Source organism: Platichthys flesus, chromosome 20 (genome assembly GCF_949316205.1).
Source record: "Platichthys flesus chromosome 20, fPlaFle2.1, whole genome shotgun sequence".
NCBI lineage: Eukaryota > Metazoa > Chordata > Actinopteri > Pleuronectiformes > Pleuronectidae > Platichthys > Platichthys flesus.
The window spans coordinates 770,981-791,694 of NC_084964.1; the positions used below are offsets into that span (position 1 = coordinate 770,981).

The following is a 20,714-nucleotide window of genomic DNA, read 5'->3' on the forward strand; positions in this document are numbered from 1 at the left end:
GACAGCAGCAATGTCACGAAGAAAATACACTGATACTCTGCTGCTGCTGTGGATAATACATTGAGTTAGAGTGAGGACGATAGAAAGAACAAAGCCTGAAATAAAAATAGATCCAATTCAAAGTTGGATGCAAGATGTGATGGGAGATTTTATATTTAGTTATGTTTCATGCAAGGAATTACAGTTTTAGATGGAAATATTATTCTGATGTGTTCCTGTGTGTTTAAGACTGAAAACATGTGGGGGTCAGCTTGGAAGACTCAGATGTGTATTCGTTGGAGATACCTTTGAGCCTCTGTTGAGACAAAAGGTCTTAACAGCAGGGGCCATCCCACTGTCTGCGATAGAGTGCATAGGTGTTAACAGCGCAGACGACCGGGGGTCTGAGAGAACGACGTGTCTGAGAAACAGGTTTCTAAGCTTGAAGACAACACACAGAGAGCTGATTGGATAAACATTCTACCTCTCTGAAAGGAGGGGCTTATTAAAAATAAATCAAATGTGATTCCATTGTTCTGTGCCATTGACCCCAAGTCAGACAAAGTGACATGGGTGCTCTGGTCCCTAGCCGTAGCTAGGTAGAGTTGTATGAACCAGAATTGATAATTGTCTTTGCTGTGAAATGTAATTAAATATTCCATTACAAAGAAAAAACACACTCAGAATTTGAGAGAACTTTTTTTATCTCATGTTCGTATATTTTAATCATCCAAAAATGCTGGATTATTTAATTCAGAGACAGCTGTGATGTCCTCAATCTTTAGAATTTAACAATTATTATTATATGCTTGTGTTGTACTGGGATGGTTCGGTTCCATTGGTCGATCTGTGTCATACTAGACTCAGTTCAGCACAAGATCACAGATCAATAGAATCTATACTATTAACTGATCAGACATTGCTGAGCCCTCACTTCCTCCTCATCTTTCCATCGCTTTCATCCATCACGCACCAGTGTCACCATAGTATTTTTTTATTTAGAGCAATTGGACCGATTACCTCACATCACTTGATCCTTACCGCTACTAACCTCCACCAGTGCGCTCTGTTTGCTCTGTTCGCCTGATGGCACAGTCACGTTCACTGCTTTATATATATTTTTTTATTTTCAATTAAAAGGATTGTGTGGAACAGATGTGTCGCGAGAGCGCAAGCTTTTGTTTTTTACTGTAAATGATGAAGTGAACCAATAATCTGGTTTCAGTTAACCACCTCAAGCCTGCATCATCATTTTCCCGTCTCCAAATCGTTCGTACACATGGGTCAGAGTTTGCTTGCGCAAATTTCTTGTCAAGTTTGTTTTTTATAAATCCCAACGTTTGCGTGAGTAGTGGCGTACGCACGTTTCAGGCACCTGTTATGTACATACTCAACGGTTATAAATGAGACCCCTGATCTGTAACGCCCTGCCCATTGTTTTTCTTGCTCAAATATCTTCTTTGCTGCATACATTTCATATGGGGCAGAGCATTACAAGAATCTACAGCACCACAACATTTCCTCATGCAAATCAGCAAAGTGAACAACCATGTCAATGACATATGCTAATTAGTACAACTAACTGCACTTTTTTCTTGTTTTATCCAGGTCCCCATACAAGAGTCCCTCATTCTCTACAATGGTCCTGAAATCAATAAATTAGCTGTCCAGTGCTTCATGAGTGAGTGTACTCACACTAAGCATGCGAATATACACCATGATCATTGATGTTCTTCTGTCATGCTTCCATTTGTTTGTCCTTCTAGACTTGATGCAGTTCATGGGTGAAATGCCATTGAAAAAGGATAAAACCCAGTCAGACTGCCTTAGCCATATATTATTGGTCAGTCTGCATCAAACTATGTATATGCAAGATTTATGGGTAACAATCAGACTTTGGGATTTAAAGAAGTGTTTCTCTGTTATTTTCAGCTAGGGAAAGAAAAGGAGCTGCTGCAAGATGAACTTTACTGTCAGGTCATCAAGCAAACCACCAACAACCCAACCAAGTGAGTCTGTGGCATTTAATACATTTTGGAAATATTTTCAATTGCATAACACTACTAAGTAACAACAGGAATTTAAAATAATAAGAAATGAACCCACATAGATCTGCCTCTGTAATGGTTTACAAAAATAGACCATGTTTTAAAGCTATGTTTCCAAGTATGGATCAAATAACATGAGATTTTGATAAGGAAGAATAAAGTTTGGATATAAATTCAGATTTAAATAAATTAAAGTGTTACATAAATTCTGATAATTTTTATAACCGTCCATTTCGGATTTGACAATGCAACAAGAGTGAAATATTAAATCGGTAGAATATCAATGAATCAATCAATCAAATTTTATTTGATTAGCCCATATTCACCGATCACAATTTGTCTCATTGGGCTTTAACATTTTGAGACAACCACTGTCCTTAACCCTCAACAAGAGTAAGGAAAAACTAATAAAAACAACTTTTAACAGGGTAACAATACGTAGAATATGACTGTGTAATGGTTACAAGGTTGGTTTTAAGATTCTTTTGATATCTTAAAGCTCAACATGGGCTCGCTCCCCTGACATTTCGCAGCTCTGGCTCCCTACAATCCCAGTCGCAACCCGTCCTCGTTAGCGGACCCTAGGTCAAGGCTGGCTATTCAGGGTGACCGGGCTTTCTCTGTTAGGACGTCTCGAGGATCTGGAACTCCCTGCCTGAGGAGATTAGGCTCAACAACTCTCTATCTTAAAGCTCTGCTCCAAACATATTTTTAACATGCGATTTGTAATTCTACAAACAGTATTACTGTATTGTATACCAAATTTTATGTATGTAATTATGAAAGCTTTTGACTCTTTGCCTACGCCAGTAGCCAGTCAGATTTACATTTAGCCCCAGCCTACCCTCAGGTTCGGCTTTAAACATTATTGCGATTAAAAGGCTGAAACACTTGATGATGAAAGGTACAATTGAAGATTATATTATTAGTCTTACAGAGTTCAAATGTGATGGTTACATAACTCGTCCTGGTCTCTCTCTCCTAATCTCCCTACCATTTTATTATAATTTTCTTTCTTGAAGCACTTTGTAACCTAGTTTAGATAAGTGCTATAAAAAAAAAGTTATTATTATATTCAAACTTTGCAACAAAGAAAAACATATCCACCATTGCTGTTTTTTGATTGTTGTGTGTTGTCTCAACAGATCCAGTTGTACCCTTGGTTGGCGGCTACTGAGCCTGATGACTGGGTTCTTCCCTTGCTCTGATACTCTGCAGCCATACATCACACAACACCTACACAACATCTCTCAGGACTATGAACATCCATACCAAGGTAAGAGACACACAACATAGTACACACACACAGATAACCCTCTTATCAGTAATTAAAACAACCTGCCACGTGTGTTTAAAAAAGTCAGTTAATGTTTAGGTAGCTTATTCAATGCACATCTTGTTCTCAGAGCTGGCATATGTGTGTATGGATAACCTTCAACGATCTCTCGATTTCGGTGGTCGCCGAAATATCCCCTCACAGACCGAGACGGAAGCCATTCTGGTAAGTTAACCAATGCAATGGTGCATATAAAAGCAAATCCTTCATTATGTATTTTATCTGCTACATTCCATCATTCCATCATTATCTGCCTGAGGACTGTGCCATGGTTTTCTGCAGGCTGGCAAAACTTTTCGACGCATTCCCATCCAGCTACCAGGAGGCGGTGATTTCCCTACGAAGATACACAGCTTCAGTGTAAGATGTATTTTATACATACTGATAAAAAACAAAAACAGTACTCTTTTGTTTTCCATTAACATTCTTTGTGGTTTGTTAATCTTCATCAAGATGGCAGCAGATGTGGTAAAAGAGTTCTGTACGGAAATGGGCATCTCAGATCTCACAGAAATCAAAGACTTTGCCATCTTCTACAACAAACTCAAAGGTAAATTAGATTGTGATGTATTATAATATACATCATGACAAGTCATAAATTGTGTAGTAAAGTAAGATTAATGTTAATTTGTGGATTCGAGGCAGGCCCTCTCTTTGTTCAGTTTGTTGTTCGGTATAACAAGCCATTACACATTAGGACTGTTCTAAAAAAAATCGATATGGCAATATATCGTAACGTCGTCATGCCGATGCGCGCATCGATGCAGATGCTACTGTATCGATAAGGCCTCAAATGCTTTGACGGTCGTCTTGAATACCAAACTTCACCTATGGTGCAGTGCACGAAAATGCCAATATGTGGCAGCATAGGCAAAAACAGCAAACGGCTCAATTCAAAACAAACAAAGAAGAAACATTGGACGTGAAATGCTTTGCCCGCAGTCTGAATTTGGCCGCTCAACGTGCACTTGAGACGCCCACTGTTTCTTACTTACTCTCCACTGAGTTGTTGAAGAATGCCAAGAAGCTGTGGACCTTAACTGAAGCGGACCTGGCCTGTGCTGAAGATGAGGCTCTATAGCCGCTAAAAGTTGCAACACTCGTAGTATACGAAGAAAATACCCCTACGCTGTCTGTTATAGCACTGCTGCGCAACTGCGCTCTGCGCTTACGAGGGACATTAAAAAATACCATATTCAGGGAGCTTGGGAAGAGATACGTGAGCGACAGATCCTTTCTGTGCATCGCCTTATTTTTTATATTGGGATTAGAAAGATAATTATTTTATTTGACTTTTAAGATCTTTTAATGGCCATAATTTTATGTATTTTGAGTATTGCAATCCATAAGACCTCGCCTTTGCTGTTATGTGGAATAATAAAGAACAGCTGTTGTAGTAAATTCTGTGCAGGACATGGGCAATATTCAAAATCAACGTGTATTGGGATACATATCGTATCGGGGCCTCTGTATCGTGATACGTATCATGAGGTTGTAGGCAATACCCAGCCCTATTACACATACTATAGCAATTTTAGATTAAATGTTTTCATACAGCACAGTTCATGAGAAATATTTTCTATATAAATGGTAAATGGTTTTGTATTTATATAGCTCTTTTCTAGTCTTGATGACCACTCAAAGTGCTTTACATGACAGCTTTACATTCACCCATTCACACACATTCATACAGTGCATCTAATCGCAGCACTTTGTTATTATATGGGGGGGGGGCATTCAGGGTTCAGCATCTTGCCCAAGGACACTTCGGCATGCAGATGGGTCAGACTGGGGATCGAACCACCGACCATCAGGTTGGAGGCCGACCACTCTACCCTCAGCCACAGCCGCCCGATATACACTGTAGTTGAATGCTTGAAAAAAAACAAAAACAAGTGAATGTTTTATTAACAGTAAGATGTAAATGTTTTTCTACTTAATTCACAACGTACAGTACAATTATACTACAGTTCTAAGTACAGTGAACAACATGACGCATCTCCGACAGCAACAACTATTACTCATAAAGGGTGCAACATCCTCTGCCCTCAACCGTCAAGAAGAGTAAGGAAGAACTACAAACTTCATCACTTTTAAGATGTTGGCACTTGGACTCAAAAATAAAGTTATTGCATTTCAATGGTCAACATTATCATTTATTAAGGGCGGGAGATGATCAATTTAGATTGGAATAAATATAATTTGATCATGAAACAAATGCATAAAGTCAGTGCTGTTAAGTTTTGTGGAGCCTGGAGAAGTGGTAATAATAAATTATTTATTTAAAGCAGTACAACCGGCAAAGGATAAATGTTGCATGTTATATACAGTGACATGTAAGACTACTCTTGTATATTTTGTTTACCCAAGAATGGGCCAAAAGTATTTTCACATTGTCATTTAATTTCTAATGCAAATGCAGATGCAGATTTTGCATCAATACTGGTCCACAGACATATGAGTGAGACAACTGTATGACTTTGCATTTTGACTCAACTATTTCTAAATCCAATTTACACATGAAGATTGGACAATCAAACTCTCAATTAGTAAAGTACAATATGAGCCAGTAGTTTCTTGAGTAAACTGTTACCTGGAACAGCTCATTTGCATAAAATAGTGTAAACCATTATTTTACAAGGGGTAGTTTTCAATCTAAATATTGTATAAATACAACAGTTTGCAAGTATTGCAAATATTACTATGTACACTCCTTTGCATGTCCAAACAAAACAAAAGCAACAACTACAAAACAGTCAATGGCCGACTAAGGCAGGTCATTCTTTTGCTGTCGTACGAAGAATTTGACTTGCAGCAAATTACTGAATTATGCACACCAGAGGGTGGTAGAAGAAATGTGGATTGAAACAGTTGTGTGGAATACACCACTGCACTACAACACTGTTACGGTTTTGAGGAATACTGGTAGCAGCAATTTCTACTTTACTACTACTGGTGGCTGAGCTCGGTTTAGGTTCTGACCCGTGTAAAAAAGATGAGGAGTAGAGGTGAGTCCAGTTGGTCCCTTTGACCATTTATTGCAGGAAGGTGGATTACAAATTGGTTGAAACAAACTAGAAGACATTAAACTAAAGAGTCTCTTGTAGATCACAGTTCCCTTGTTGAACGTCACAGCACATGGTTTAAAAACTGTTGCCTTCCTCAGCCACCCCAGGTGCTCTGGCTGCTGGCTCCTTATGCCTTTTCCCCTTGGGCCCCACCTTCAGCCTCTCAGGTCCTGTTCAGGTGTCCTCTAGGTGGGGGTAAAAACATTCCTACATACACACATATGCACGTACTAATAAAGAAAGATAACATAAGAGTAAACATAAAGATTAATTTGGCTCCTACATACCGGCCCCTAATTGTTTTTGTAGAGGCAAAGACAATAATTTAAATTACAAATGAGCCATTTCTATTTGCAGTTTATGTATCTTCAGTAGTATGACAATCTTAAAATAATCTCAAAATATGAACTTAAAATAAATAAATTCACTTGCAGTCTTTCTGAGTGCAAACTTTGCAACGCTGGGTGAAGAGACCACTCCAAATAAATGAACAGTCATTCGGAATTCTGTAGAAGCATCATCCACATTTCCTTTTGGCCACCAAAAGAAGCGCAAGAAGTCTGTATCACCTTCTGTAACCTTGACCTGATGGAACATGGCCTGTATGTCTGCCATCAGTGCTACTGGCTCTTTCCTGAAACGTGAGAGCACTCCTATCAGTGTGCTTGTCAGATTTGGGCCTTGGAGTAGTTCAGAGTTGAGGGTTGTTCCCTGAAATGTTGCACCTCAATCGAACACTACTCTGATGGTCTTCTTCTTTGGGTGATATACCCCATGATGAGGGATATACCAAACTTTCCCATCATTTCTGTTCACCTGTGCTGGGGGGACCATTTCAGCATAACCGTTATGAATGACATCACTCAGGAACTCTCCGTACTCCTTTTGATAGTTCAGATCTCTTTTGAACCTCCTTTTCAGATTCAAAAGGCGTTGCTCTGCAATCACACGGTTGTTAGGCATCGTAATTTTATCAGCTTTAAAAGGTAAGTTAATGCAGTAGTGACCCTCTATCACTTTAACAGTTTCATTGGCAATGTTTAAGAACTTCTTGTCATCTACTGACATTTCAGTCTTTTCGTCATAGACTCTCATTGAAATCAGTGTTGTATTGACTCACCAGAAGTTCTTGCAGGTTAACCAGGGAGATCCTATTAGCAGTCACTGTGGCCTTGTCCACACCTTTACTGCATCCTCCCAATGGACCATTGACTATTCATCCTAGTAGGGTTCTTACAGCATAGGGCTCATCTTCTGGTGAGTTGATCACCTGCCAGGGTTCCATCAAATTTGCTGCATTCATGCCAATGAGTAAATCAATGTCAGAGTCTATTTGGAGTAATTGGACTTCACTGATATAAGGCCATTTCCTTAAATCCGCCTGTGTTGCTATGTCGTCCTTTGTCACCGGCATAGATCTTTGAGTGAAGACTTCAGGTAAAGGAAGGAAATTGTTGCTTTTGAGTTCGCTCACTTCTAGACCTGACACCAACATACTTCTGACAGGCCTTTCTTGTGCCATTGTTTTTAGCAAAACAGTTGTTGCTTTCCCTTCCAGGCTCAATTTCTGCACCAGCCTCTCCGTGCATAATGTTGCTGAACTGCCCGGATCAAGAAAAGCATAAGTTTGAATGATCCTGTTGCCTTTCACAGTCTTCACTTGAACAGGTAAGATTGAAAGTGCACTTTTAGAGTTCCCGGCCCCATTATGCCGACAAACATTGGACCTCACCTCTTTGATGCTCTTTGGGGGCTCTGCTGACTTTGAGGTCACCTTTGACCTGAAAGTTGATGTGAAGCACACTGGGATGGCTTCGGTTACAGATGTTGCATGACAGACGCGCATGACAATCTTTGCTTCTGTGTCCTGTAAGCAAGCATCCAAAACAGAGGGCCTTTTCCTTTAAAAGATTCAACCTTTCCCTGTGTGTTTTCTTCTTGAAGTCAGCGCAGTGCTCCAGACTGTGAGCACCATCACAGCAGAGGCATGGGGATTTGATATCACTGTCCATGTTTGAAGTCACTGGAGTGGTTACTGCCGCCACATTAGCTGCATAATTAACCTTGGGCCTAAACATGGGCCTTCTTTCCTCTGGCCTTTTACTCCTACTTGCAACTGAATCTTGGATATCTCCAAATACTGGGTTGGAACATATCTTTGCCTGTTTCTCAATGAACTGTACAAGATCTGCAAATGTAATCCTGCTGTTGCCATCCAGTTTCTCCTGAGCTTTAGTCCTCCACCTATCCCGTAACTTGAAGGGTAATTTCATGACTAAGGCTTTTAAGGTAGAGGCAACATTCAGTTCACTCATGTAATCCAGTTTTGTCATGGCATTACAGCATCCTTTCAGAAACAGAGCATAATCATTCAAGGCCTTTGGGTCTTCAGGCTTCAGGATAGGCCAATTAAGAGCTTTCTCAATGTAAGCGGTGGAAATTTTGAACTCATTGCCGAAATGTTCCTGCAACAAGCGTTTGGCTCTGAGATAACCCTGATCTCCATCCATGTGCTGACAGCTCTTTACTAGGTCCCTAGCTTGGCCCTTTGTATATTGTTAAAGGTAAAACAATCTGTCTTGTCCATTGTCTGTTTTACTGTCAATGTTATGTTCAAAAGAGTTCATAAATGACCTAAACTCTAAGATATCTCCATCAAAGACAGTAACACTTTTAGGTGGCAATGTAGATAATTGCTGCTGTCTGACAAGCATAGACGTGATTTCATTTTGTCTATTCAAGATCGCAATTAGATTAATGGGATCTACATTGTCCTGTAATGACCTGTACTGCTCTTGTTCAGGCAGCATAGGACCTGCCATGTCTGCCCGGGAGTTTACAAGATCAACCAGCGATCTGTATTCTGTTCTGAGCTCAACTTCGTCAGAGTGATCTATGGATTTCTGCTTAATAGGTTTCAAAACATCATTACCTCCTTGAGTTGCACGATCTGCCTGCAGATTCAATGTAGACTGTGACCTTTGAGCTGGACCCACGGCCTCTGGGGTTTCCTGGAGTAACCAGTGTCCTCTATGGTCATCCAGTTCACCTTGTCTGCTGTGTGCTTGAAACAAAAGGTACATGTTTCGCTCGATCCTTTGGTCGAACAATCCTTTCTTCAAACATGTTGGTTGTGTGAGCCACTTGTTGCACAGTGTCCATGTCGGCGAGTTCCAGGTTCCTTTCCTCGAAGTACACGTTCATGCCATCAGCTGGGGTAGAAGTCACTTGCTCCTCAGCACCAGCATACACTGCAAGCTTGGCATTTGTAGCAGACAATTCAGCTTCAAAATTCAAAGTCTCCATTTGCTGTCTAATTTTTTCTCTTTCTTTGGCTAAAAGTTCTTCTTTTTCTTCTAAAGCCTGCTTTTCTTTCATAGCACCAGCCTTGGCTAAAAGTGCTGCCCTCTCAGCCTGTGCCACCAGATAAGCTGAAGCTGAACTTGATTTTGAACTTTTAGATCCCCTACTAACTGAAGAGATGCGGTCCTTGGGACTAATTTCCTCCTCTTTCTCTGTTGAAGGTGCAACAACAGGACACGATTGAATCCATTCATCAGCCCTGGTCTTAAACTCCTCAATATTAATCCTCTTCGGTTCATACCAATGTCCTGTGTCTGTGACACATTCATCCTTTGACAAAAGCTCTTGAAATTAATTCATTAAACTCCTCCAACATAAATATAAATTCCTGCAAGTTCTTCTTTACTTGCTCCAGGTTTGCAGGGTCAGACATGAGTCCAGTCATCTTATTCATTTTGCGAGACAAAGCAGCCTATTTATTCTTTCTAACTTGTTTTGCTTGTTTCGTCTTATTTTCTTACTAAAACATTTCTTTTTGCCTTTCAGCATCAACAGCATGGTCAGCCATATTGGAAACTGAAGCTCTTTGTTCAACTCGATTAACTCAAAAGTCCTTTTTTCCTCAAAAATATAACTCAATATTCCACAAAAATGATTTTCTTAAGACAATAAACAAGGTTATTTTTTCAGAGTTTCTTCATAAACATACCGATTGTTGTGGATTCACTCGGATTCAATCTTGGCCATCTACCATTCCATAGTGGCACATGCACTTGAATTCACACCTGAACTTCCTTTGTTCCAGTATCCAGTTCCATCCAATGTTCCTCTTTTCCAAGTACATCCATCCAGGGCAGTTTTTTGACTAAATTGTAGCAGAAATTTCTACTTTACTACTACTGGTGGCTGAGCTCGGTTTAGGTTCTGACGCGTGTAAAAAAGATGAGGAGTAGAGGTGAGTCCAGTTGGTCCCTTTGACCGTTTATTGCAGGAAGGTGGATTGCAAATTGGTTGAAACAAACTAAAAGACATTAAACTAAAGAGTCTCTTGTAGATCACAGTTCCCTTGTTGAACGTCACAGCACACGGTCAAAAAACTGTTGCCTTCCTCAGCCACCCCAGGTGCTCTGGCTGCTGGCTCCTTATGCCTTTTCCCCTGGGCCCCACCTTCAGCCTCTCAGATCCTGTTCAGGTGTCCTCTAGGTGGGTGTAAAAACACCTATGGAACTAGTGTCACTCATTCATTCCTACATACACACACATGCACGTACTAATAAAGAAAGATAACATAAGAGTAAACATAAAGGTTAATTTGGCTCCTACAAGTTGTGTGGAATACACCACTGCACTACAACACCACTGTTAAGGTTTTTAGGAATACTGGTTTCAGTAGAGCTGTTTCAGCCGGACTGCAGTGCTGATGTGAAACCTGTGGCTCTTTTTAATTTGCTTTTGTGTAGATGGGGACTTCTGGGAAACACTGGTTTGAGTTGGACATCTATGGAGAATATGATTCATGCCAGAGAATCTGTTTTGAGAGAATACTTTTTTGTGTGTGGTTTTGAAAATACACAAAGAGAGAACACAAAATCAAGAAAGAGGAGAAAATGCGTTAATTGTCCCTGCAGAATTACTGCTCCATATATCATTGCTTCAACTGGAACTAATTTGATATGTTTTACAAGCCTCTATTTTAGAGGTTCTGTAGTCTAGTGTTACTCCTAGGTCGTCTGCAGTGCTATCAACTAGATCAGTGTTGAAATTCAATTAGGGGAGAGCGGGGTAATGTGGGACATTTTTTACATTTGCTCCCCTCTAGGCGAGCTAAAATTATATATCAGTAAAATGTACACATTTCCCATTAATTCAGGATGTTTTCTAGCAATGAAAATGATCAGAATGTCTTCAGGACAAAGGGCAGTTAAAATAAGATTGTTTTTAAAATAGTGGTCTTTAAAACTACCATAACAACACATGTTGTAATAGTTTAAATCCTGACAGCTAGATTGACAAACCCACATTCCAAAAGTAATATATCGGACTAGTAACAGAATCATGGGGATTGGTCAATTAAGCACACTTATAATTATTATGATTCATGCGACCATTCTTTCTCTGTCCAATTGGCAGGGACAGGGATATTGTTTTTCTCTGAGTATTCAAATGCCAGTTCATGGCACTTAACTGGAGCAAGGCCGTGGAACTGGTCAGCTAGTTGTTTCAAGTGTTTGGCAAGCTCCTTCTCCATTTAATCTGTGATTATTCTCTTTAACTCAGCTACTGCACCCCAGGCTACTGATTTACTTTCCCTTTCTCTTTTTCTTTATGAATCTTTTGAGGGTTGTCTTATCAATATTTCTATCCCTTCCAGCTTTTCTTAAGGACTTCTTTCCTTGCATGACCTCAGCGGCTGCACTCTCCATCTCTGCGAGGGCTGTTTGTCCCCAGGTTGTCTTCCTGGTGTATAGTTTCTTGGCATGATGTTTATGACATTAAAAATAAAACATATGTAATGTAATATTACATTAAATATGTTTAAGACTAAACTAAACTTGTGCTTCATGGTGGGGTAAAGTGAGACACTGTCTCACTTTACCCCACAGCATTGTCCCACTTTACCCCACAGCCACCGTTTTAGAAAAAACATATCTTAGCAATTCAGGCTAATCTTCAGCTAGCATTAATAACATGGTTTTATATGTTGGAAGATCATCAACATGTATGGTATAAGTGTTTCTACCTGAATCAATTTGTTTTGACACAACAGTTGATTAAGTTCAAAGCAAGAAATTGTACTCTTACATGCAAAAAACAATTTTATGTGAAAAAACATACTTTCCACAGCACCAGCACCAACAATTCCTTCAATGCAGTGGTGGGAATGGTAGGGGCTTGAAAAAATAATAGTCAAGTGACCAAAAATGTGTTCCGTTGCCTAGATACAGGGGGTGTCTCACATTACCCAATGTCTCACATTACCGCGCTCTCCCCTACTGGGATTATGTCGATGGCCAAATAGGGTGGGCAGGATATTGGATAAAGTGCAAAAAGAAAACATATTTAGGTAGGCTGGACAACTCTTTTATGTTCATGAGCCAGAGCCAGATGTTTGTCTTTTTTTTGGGCTGCCAGTTCATTATTGTTTGTGGTAAGATTCTGTGCGGTAGAAAGCCTTTAGATGGAGTGAAGGTTTGCATCAGTGAGACGACTCCTGTGTGGGTTTTTGTTCATCTCATGGCAGGTCATGAGGGGCACTCGCTCCGTGTGCTTCTAGCCGGGCATTGTGCACCCTGGCTCGGTCAATGGAACCTGTGCACCCCGCTTGGCTCTCTGTCCTTCGGGGCTGTGTGCACTCTTGGTTGGCTAATGGAGCCTGTGCATGCCGCCTGGCTCTCTGGCCGGAGCGAGATGCAGAGAGAAAGACGGAAGGAAAATGAGAGGGATAATCCTGAAAGACACGGTGAACTTGATTGACTAAGTGAGAGCCTCGCACGCCGCCTGGCTCTCACTTTGCGAGTGGAGAGGAGCGCTTGCTTGCTCCGTGTGTGTCTAGCCGGGCATTGCGCACTGTGCCATGGCCTATAGAGCCTCGTCCGATGAAGGTGGAGTAATCGCCAAACTTTCAAGAGCTTGACTGACTGATGACTGGAGCAGTGTTAATTTCGTTGACGAAAATTATTACGAAATATATTCGTTAACGAACCTTTTTCCATGACTAAGACGAGACGAAGACGTAACGAAAACGGATCTTTGAAAATAAAAACTAAGACTAAATCCATTTTAACTTTCGTTGATGAGACGAGATGAGACGAAAATGTTGGTGGTTGACTAAGTCACAATCATTTTTAAAACATCATCGTACCAGGCCGTCATGAAGTATCAGGAGCGGGCGAGTGAGTCTGTGTGTCTTTGTGTGTGTGTGTGCGTGTGTGTCCTCCCTGATAGCCCTCCGGTCCGTAGCTCCGCCCCCCTGCCCCTGCGCACTAGCTCAGAGAGACACAGTGAGATCAGAGCTCGTTCACGTGGAGCAGCCTCTCAGTGACTGACTGCGTCTTAACTATGGAAACAGCGAAAACACAGAGTTTCTCTGGTCCCAGCTGCTCAGAGATCAGCGCCGCTCTTGATCAGAGCAGAAGCTGCAGGTGGTTTCTACCGAGCTGCAGTATCTGTGTTCGCCTCTAGTCTGACCTGCTCTCCCTATTTGTTTCACATTTAAAATTAAATATATATTTTTAAGCTATTAGGCTGCAGCTATATGTTTTTATAGAAAATTAGTTTAATGTGGCTATTAAATGTGACTTAAACTAGACTAAAATGTTTTGAGTTTTCGTCGACGAAAACTAGACTAAAACTAAGAAGGATAAAAATGACTAAATGTGACTAAAAATAATATGCATTTTCGTCAAAAGACTAAGACTAAATCAAAAATAGCTGCCAAAATTAACACTTGACTGGAGGTGCAGCTAATCGTGTACAGGGAGTTTTAATTATAGCCGGAAAGATGGTTTGAGTTTAATCAGTAGTGGGCAACCGACGTTTGTTACGTTAAGTCAAGCTGGAAGTAATTAATCAGTTTAGCAAATATTATATGGGAAAATCACCCAAAGGGAAAGGAATCTGGATCTGCTTTGATTGATATTTTTTGCTCCTCCACTGTCAGATGGAGTTGTGCGTCCCCTCCATGCTAAGGAGTACCTCTTTGACTTTCCGCTGGATGACAACTCCATCTTCTTGTCTCTGAGGAGAGTGATGTGGAGAGCCCCTCTGTCCTTCAAGAGTGACCTCTATATGAATTTCCACTATCAGCAGGTAACAAGATGAGTTCACAGTAGACGTTGCTCCAGTTTCAGTTTCGTTGTTATTTATATACTAACTTTCTGTGTGTGTGTGTAACTCTAGCTCCTAGGCGACTATCTGAATGGGCGACTGATCCTTCCTCCTGCTGGAGGGGGTTCCCCATCAATCCAGCACATGGCAGAGCTCTCCGCTTTGCAGCATCTGGCTCAAGGTCAAGGAAATCAGCCCTCACTGTGAGTCAAACACACTGATCTAAAAAAAACAATTCAGATCAATGCAGGAATATGACATTGTGGGAAACCAACTCATTGTTCAATCACATCCAATCCATAGTCTTCCTAATGAACAGATTAAAAACAATCGTATCGAGTTAAGAATAAACAAATCCCTTACTGGCTGCCCAGAGCTCTTAAAATATGAAATACCTGGACATTTTGGTCTTTCTTCACATTAAATATGTATTAGTTTTAATTTTATAAGGTATTTCAACTGACTATATTTAGCTAAGTAAAGTCTTAAGTTAGAGAGAGTGGCACCTCAAACAAGGTTTGCATTACCTGACTTTGTATAGTCTGAAAAGAATGGTGCAAAATTGGTAGGCAGCGACACTTATTGTCAGTAAGAGTTCCACGATGTTGTGGGTCCAAGAAAAGTTATCCTTGCTCTTACGTTGCTCTTACTCTTGCTGAGGGTTAAGGACAGAGGATGTCACACCATGTTAAAGCCCTATGAGATGAATTGTAATTTGTGAATATGGGCTATACAAATAAAATTTGAGTGATTGATTGATTGACTTTTCACCATTGATGTTTTTCGTAACAATGTGGTGAGTGGAAATTCTGCTTCCTGTTTACGCACACACATGCCCAGTGTACGTGAATGGTCACATGACATCTGTTTTCTGGTGTGTTATGGATGGTAATTATTACTGATAAAGTAAATACATGCAACAACTGATAACAAATAAGTAATCAAATGCAAGACCCACGGATCACTCACAAACAGCTTTGAGAAACAGTTTTTATTAAGAGATGGGTTTAATACGCCGTTAGGCCATCAAATCAGGCCAAAGGCAAGGGCAATAAACAAGGCTTCGTCATACACATCATTAAAACATCTGTTTCAATTCATTGCTATTAGTGAGATTTGGTGAACAAATGGATAAAAAGCTTGGCATTCCAGTTCAACCAATGTAAAAAGTTAGACTGGAGCCCTGCTTACTCCTGGCTGAAATGCCATCTAAAAAAAAAACACACAGCAATGTGTGCAAATCAATGACACACAATTTAGGATGGTCACTTGTGGAGTACCACGGGGATCTGTGATTGGTCCATAACTTTAAATTAATAACATTTGCAATGTTACAGAGTTGTTAAAGTTTGCTACTATTGCAGAATATAATAATATATTTTGTCCTGGAAATCCTCATAGCTTAGTTTGATGAAAAACAGTCCAAATTTAAATAATTTAATAATAAATTAACATGGAAACAACATATTGAGGACATGAAGAAAATATTTCAAAGTGAATAGCAAGCTGGTACAAATCTAGACACAATAAATCCTAACATTTTGCATAGTATTTATGTGTTCACTAATACTTCCTTATCAATAGGTGAAACTGTGGAGGTCAACATTACAATTTTAATTCAAAATGTATTACTAAAGGAAAAAGGCAAACATATTATCAATAAGGCAGGTTATTATTATCAGACAAAATTAACTATCTATAAAAATCCAATATGATGAAATTACATGATTTGATATACTATAAAATAATGCAATAAATGTACAGAATTAAATCGGAGTCACTCTCAAGTTGTGTCCAAAGTTTCCAATTCAGGAGAGTAAATAGTATTGTATTGTAGGACACCTTTCCATAGCAAAAGATTGCATCTATATCATCATCTTATTCTGCACAGTGATCAAGTCAGAAACCTTGGTGTCAATACCAATTCAGTTAAATTTGTATAGCGCCAAATCATATTATGCATTGTCTCCTTAAAAATGATAATGGAACCCAAAAGTTCTCTGATCTAGGAGCTGGTTATATTGCTTGATTAACATCAGTTTATCCATCCACTGACCACATATAGGCATAGATTTGGTTTTCCTCTGTGTATAGTCACAATAGTAGTGGAAAGGCAACAACTTTTAGAACCTACATTTATTTTATGTTGACAATTTATAATTTTATTTCCCTAGGCTAGAGATAAAGCAGTACCTGCCCTCACAGGACGGATTCAGCAGTAAAGCTGAGTCGATTCATTCCTTCTGTCTGGGTCAAATAGCTGCAATGCAATCTCTCAGCCCTCAAGAAGCCAAAACAGGCTTCATTGGTAAGTAGTATTTCATCTGAGCTACTCTGTCTCCTCTTCTCTTCTTTTAACATGATAATTGATGACAATTATATTTGCCTGAACCTTCTGTCTTTCAGAGTTCATGAGCAGTCTGCCTTTGTTTGGTTCCAACACTTTCTTGGCCCAGAAGGTGAGCCTGAGTGGCTGTCCCTCCCCCTGTATGGTCAGCATAAGCCAGGAGGGCGTGCTGTTTCTTGACCCTAAAACACAGGTACATGTATAAACCACAGTATTGACGAGGGATTTCACTATTCCCAAAATGTTGTAGTCAACACCGATACAATTATGTTTTCATGATTCTCAATACCCCATTTGATACCAAATCAAATACACTTAAAGAAACAATAAATCCAATGAACACCATAATAGATAGCTTATGGTAATGATATAATATAATATAATACTGTTTATTAATAGAGCACTAATATATGTTACAAAGTGCTTTACAAAGGCAGCATAAAAACAGATAGGTCGTAAAACATCAGGTTTAGACGACCCAGGGTATAAATAAAAGTGCTGTTTAAAATGCTTAATAAAATAAATTGAAACGAGAGTTATAAACAAAGTTAAGACTCAGTTAAAATCAGGAAAGGCCCTCTGATAAAAGTATGTTCTAAGAAAGGAATTGAGGAGTATATGTGGATGCTTCAATTATTATGTCTTTACAAAAAAGGAAAATTACAGAGAGCAATTGATCATAAGTGTACATTCTGTGACAAATTGAAAATAAAGGTTAGTGATGATGCAATTAAAGTCAGTCTTGGTTTGTAAAAAAGTTGATATTATTAAACTAATGTGTGTTTGCAATGGCGAAAATCTAGAGATTGTGCATTGTTTAGTCCATAGTCAGCATGAACTAAAATGTTTATTTTAACATTGCCATTAAGGAGATGCAAGCAAAACGTTTGCCATTTTTTTTTTGCAAATGTAGAAAATTTGACTTACCTGTAGATATTTTCTTTGTAACTATTATAATTTTTTTTTACATTTCTGAAGGTCTTGTGTGGCCACATCAAGCATTGTGATCATGGATTGTGGTAGCAGCTGATCATTGATTGTGATTCCAACTAGACTGCTTAGTTGTAGAATATGCCTTATCACATATACTTCAATCACTGGTAATCATTACAATTGTCATTGCTGCTCCACTCATCTCGGTCAGACATTTGCTTCTGTATAAAAACCTGATAAACCTCTCCATTTCACCTAGACACTTTCTTTTCTACATGAATGGTGTAAATATTGTTATTGATTGAGAAGATTCCAGTTGTTCAATATCAAAGAAACGGTCCTAAGGATAACACACTGATGGATAACTGGCTAGCTGGCAGGTGTATTGGCGGGATCATAATCACTACTGCAGAAACTCTGGCATCCAATGAAAGCACCCGTATATTGTGAACTGCCAAAAAAGGCCAATATCACCCATCTGATGATTCATGTTTCTTTCCTATGTAGGTGCAGGTGTTTATGATGTCTTTGGCTGATGTACAGTCCATGCAAACCATCCGCCCAAAGAGACATGGCAAAGTGCCAGCAGTCACCATCCATTATGGCAATTCAGCTTATCCCAAAAAAGTCACCATTCATCTCAAACAGGTAATAACTACAGTTATGATTACAAATTAAATGTTTGTGAAAAACTTGCCATCAATCATATGGATTCACCTGTGGAATGTAGTGGGAATGTGACAAAGACCTGAGAGAAACCCTGACATAATGTGATGATGCAAAATTGAATCTAGCATCACATAGCTTTTCAAAGAAAAAAATAATGTCTTGGTTTAATAAGCAAAGGGTAGGTTTACCACATAAATACTTTTAGAAAGGTAATGCCAACAAAATACCAAAGTATCTGACAGCTAAATTGCTGTGAAATCTGGTAGACATTGAAATTTCAAATAGACTGGTCAGAATTATTGAGATTTGTGCATACATGTTTGATCTCTCAATCTCTCTTTCAGGCCAAGGAGTTGTGCCACATTCTTGTTCTGATTATTGAAGAGTTGATCCAGCTTTAAGTTACCAGCTCCATTTCAAATCACCTGTAAACATTCTTAATCCCACACACACAAACACACACGTTTGTACATGTATCTTAGAGCGGACACTCATTGACCTATACATTTCCTAGCCCCCTACCCCTACCTTAACCATCAAAACAAATTCCTTACCCTAATTCTTATCTGATACATGCTGCACAACATCGGGAGAATACGTCCCCTTCTCACTCAGAAGGATGCACAGTTTCTGGTCCAGGCTCTGGTCATCTCACGCCTAGACTATTGTAACTCCCTCCTGGCAGATCTACCTGCTAGTGCCATCCGACCTCTGCAGCTCATCCAGAATGCAGCAGCTCGAAAGGTTTTTAACCTAAAGTCACTCACACTACTCAACTCAACCGCTCCTTCACTGGTTACCAGTGACTGCCTGCATCCGTTTCAAAACATTAGTACTTGCGTACAATGCTGCGAACGGATCGGGTCCATCCTACATCCAGGACATGGTCAAATATTACAACCCAGCCCTTTCACTCCACTCTGCATTTGCCAATCGGCTTGTTGCTCCCTCACTGCGAGCTAACCACTCAAAAAAATCACGACTGTTTGCTTTCCTGGCTCCTTAATGGTGGAAAAAGCTCCCCATGACATCAGGAGAGCAGAAATGATATAAGTCTTCTGCCGCAAACTAAATATACATCTCTTCCAACTATACCTTGGATAAAAGTTTAAACTAACAATTTAGTAGCACTTAAATGGCACCCACTTATAGCACATTATAGTTTGGCTTTCTTGAAGAAAATTCTAATTTCTTGATTCTTGTTATTCGGGGATTGAACCCTCATGTTTGAATGCAATTATTGTAAGGTGCTTTTGATAAAAGTGTCAGCTAAATGTAATGTTATATAATATAATCTAAACCCTAACCCTTAAAACAATAATCAGCCTATTAAAGCTGGGCCAGTAAGTGAGGACCGGACAAATGTTCTCATTTTCCAAAATACTCTTTACTCTTTAGGGTCTAGGCTCAAAATAATCCGCACAAAGAAACTGTAGAAGTACACACACACAGACACACACAAACATGTATATATATACATATATATATATACTGTCCTAGTTCACATCAGGGGACATTACATGAACTTGTAATTGTATGCTGAAACTTACCTTAACCATAACCCTAATCACACAACTCACAGACCCAATTTATACCAAAGGTGAGTTTTTTTTTCTTAACTGATCTGTTTAGGTACAACTCTTTGTGTTATTGCTAAAATTAACTGAATACAAACATGACTATGCATACCTAAGATAATATTCTCTTCAGTGATCTGTTATCTGAGATGAAGTAATACAGAATTGACACATGTAATACTAATAATATGACAGAATTTGGAATTTGTTAATTTGTTAGCTGTATGAATATGAATGCTCTGATTATATTCCTTTCGTGGTTTAAAATCCAATGATATCATTACAGAAATTTAAACATCCCCATTATTTAAATAATATCTTGTAATTTTAGTATGTATCATTTATATGTATTAAAGAAATGTGTTGATTCAATTTATTTCACGTGATCATTTAATCATATTTTCCAAAGAGGGCAGTATACTGGGTTTGCAGACGAGGGGGGTTATAGCAGGGCTGGCAGGGTGGGACCAGATGCCTGATCAAACCTGTAGAAGAACAGGTTCAAAACATTTACCTATTTCTAATTATCTGCAGCCTGGGAGTCAGCTTTGTTTGGCCAGAGATTGTTTTCAGGCCTCTCCAGACCAAGTGGCAACCTAGTGTGACATCCCTCATTGGTTTGTGGAC

At 39.4% G+C, this 20,714-nt stretch overlaps 1 protein-coding gene across 1 annotated transcript in view; it reads left to right on the forward strand.

The window, feature by feature from the left end:
- myo15b (myosin XVB) overlaps positions 1–20,459 on the forward strand; it is a 111,215-nt gene extending 90,756 nt beyond the window's left edge. The window contains exons 53-65 of the mRNA XM_062378709.1: positions 1,588–1,660; positions 1,746–1,822; positions 1,912–1,988; positions 3,173–3,303; positions 3,434–3,528; positions 3,646–3,723; positions 3,817–3,913; positions 14,395–14,543; positions 14,634–14,764; positions 16,736–16,869; positions 16,968–17,101; positions 18,349–18,489; positions 18,855–20,459. Coding sequence (XP_062234693.1) covers positions 1,588–1,660; positions 1,746–1,822; positions 1,912–1,988; positions 3,173–3,303; positions 3,434–3,528; positions 3,646–3,723; positions 3,817–3,913; positions 14,395–14,543; positions 14,634–14,764; positions 16,736–16,869; positions 16,968–17,101; positions 18,349–18,489; positions 18,855–18,911 — 1,374 coding nt within the window. The 3' untranslated portion in view covers positions 18,912–20,459. The remainder of the gene's footprint in view (positions 1–1,587; positions 1,661–1,745; positions 1,823–1,911; positions 1,989–3,172; positions 3,304–3,433; positions 3,529–3,645; positions 3,724–3,816; positions 3,914–14,394; positions 14,544–14,633; positions 14,765–16,735; positions 16,870–16,967; positions 17,102–18,348; positions 18,490–18,854) is intronic.
- Positions 20,460–20,714: the final 255 nt, after the last annotated feature.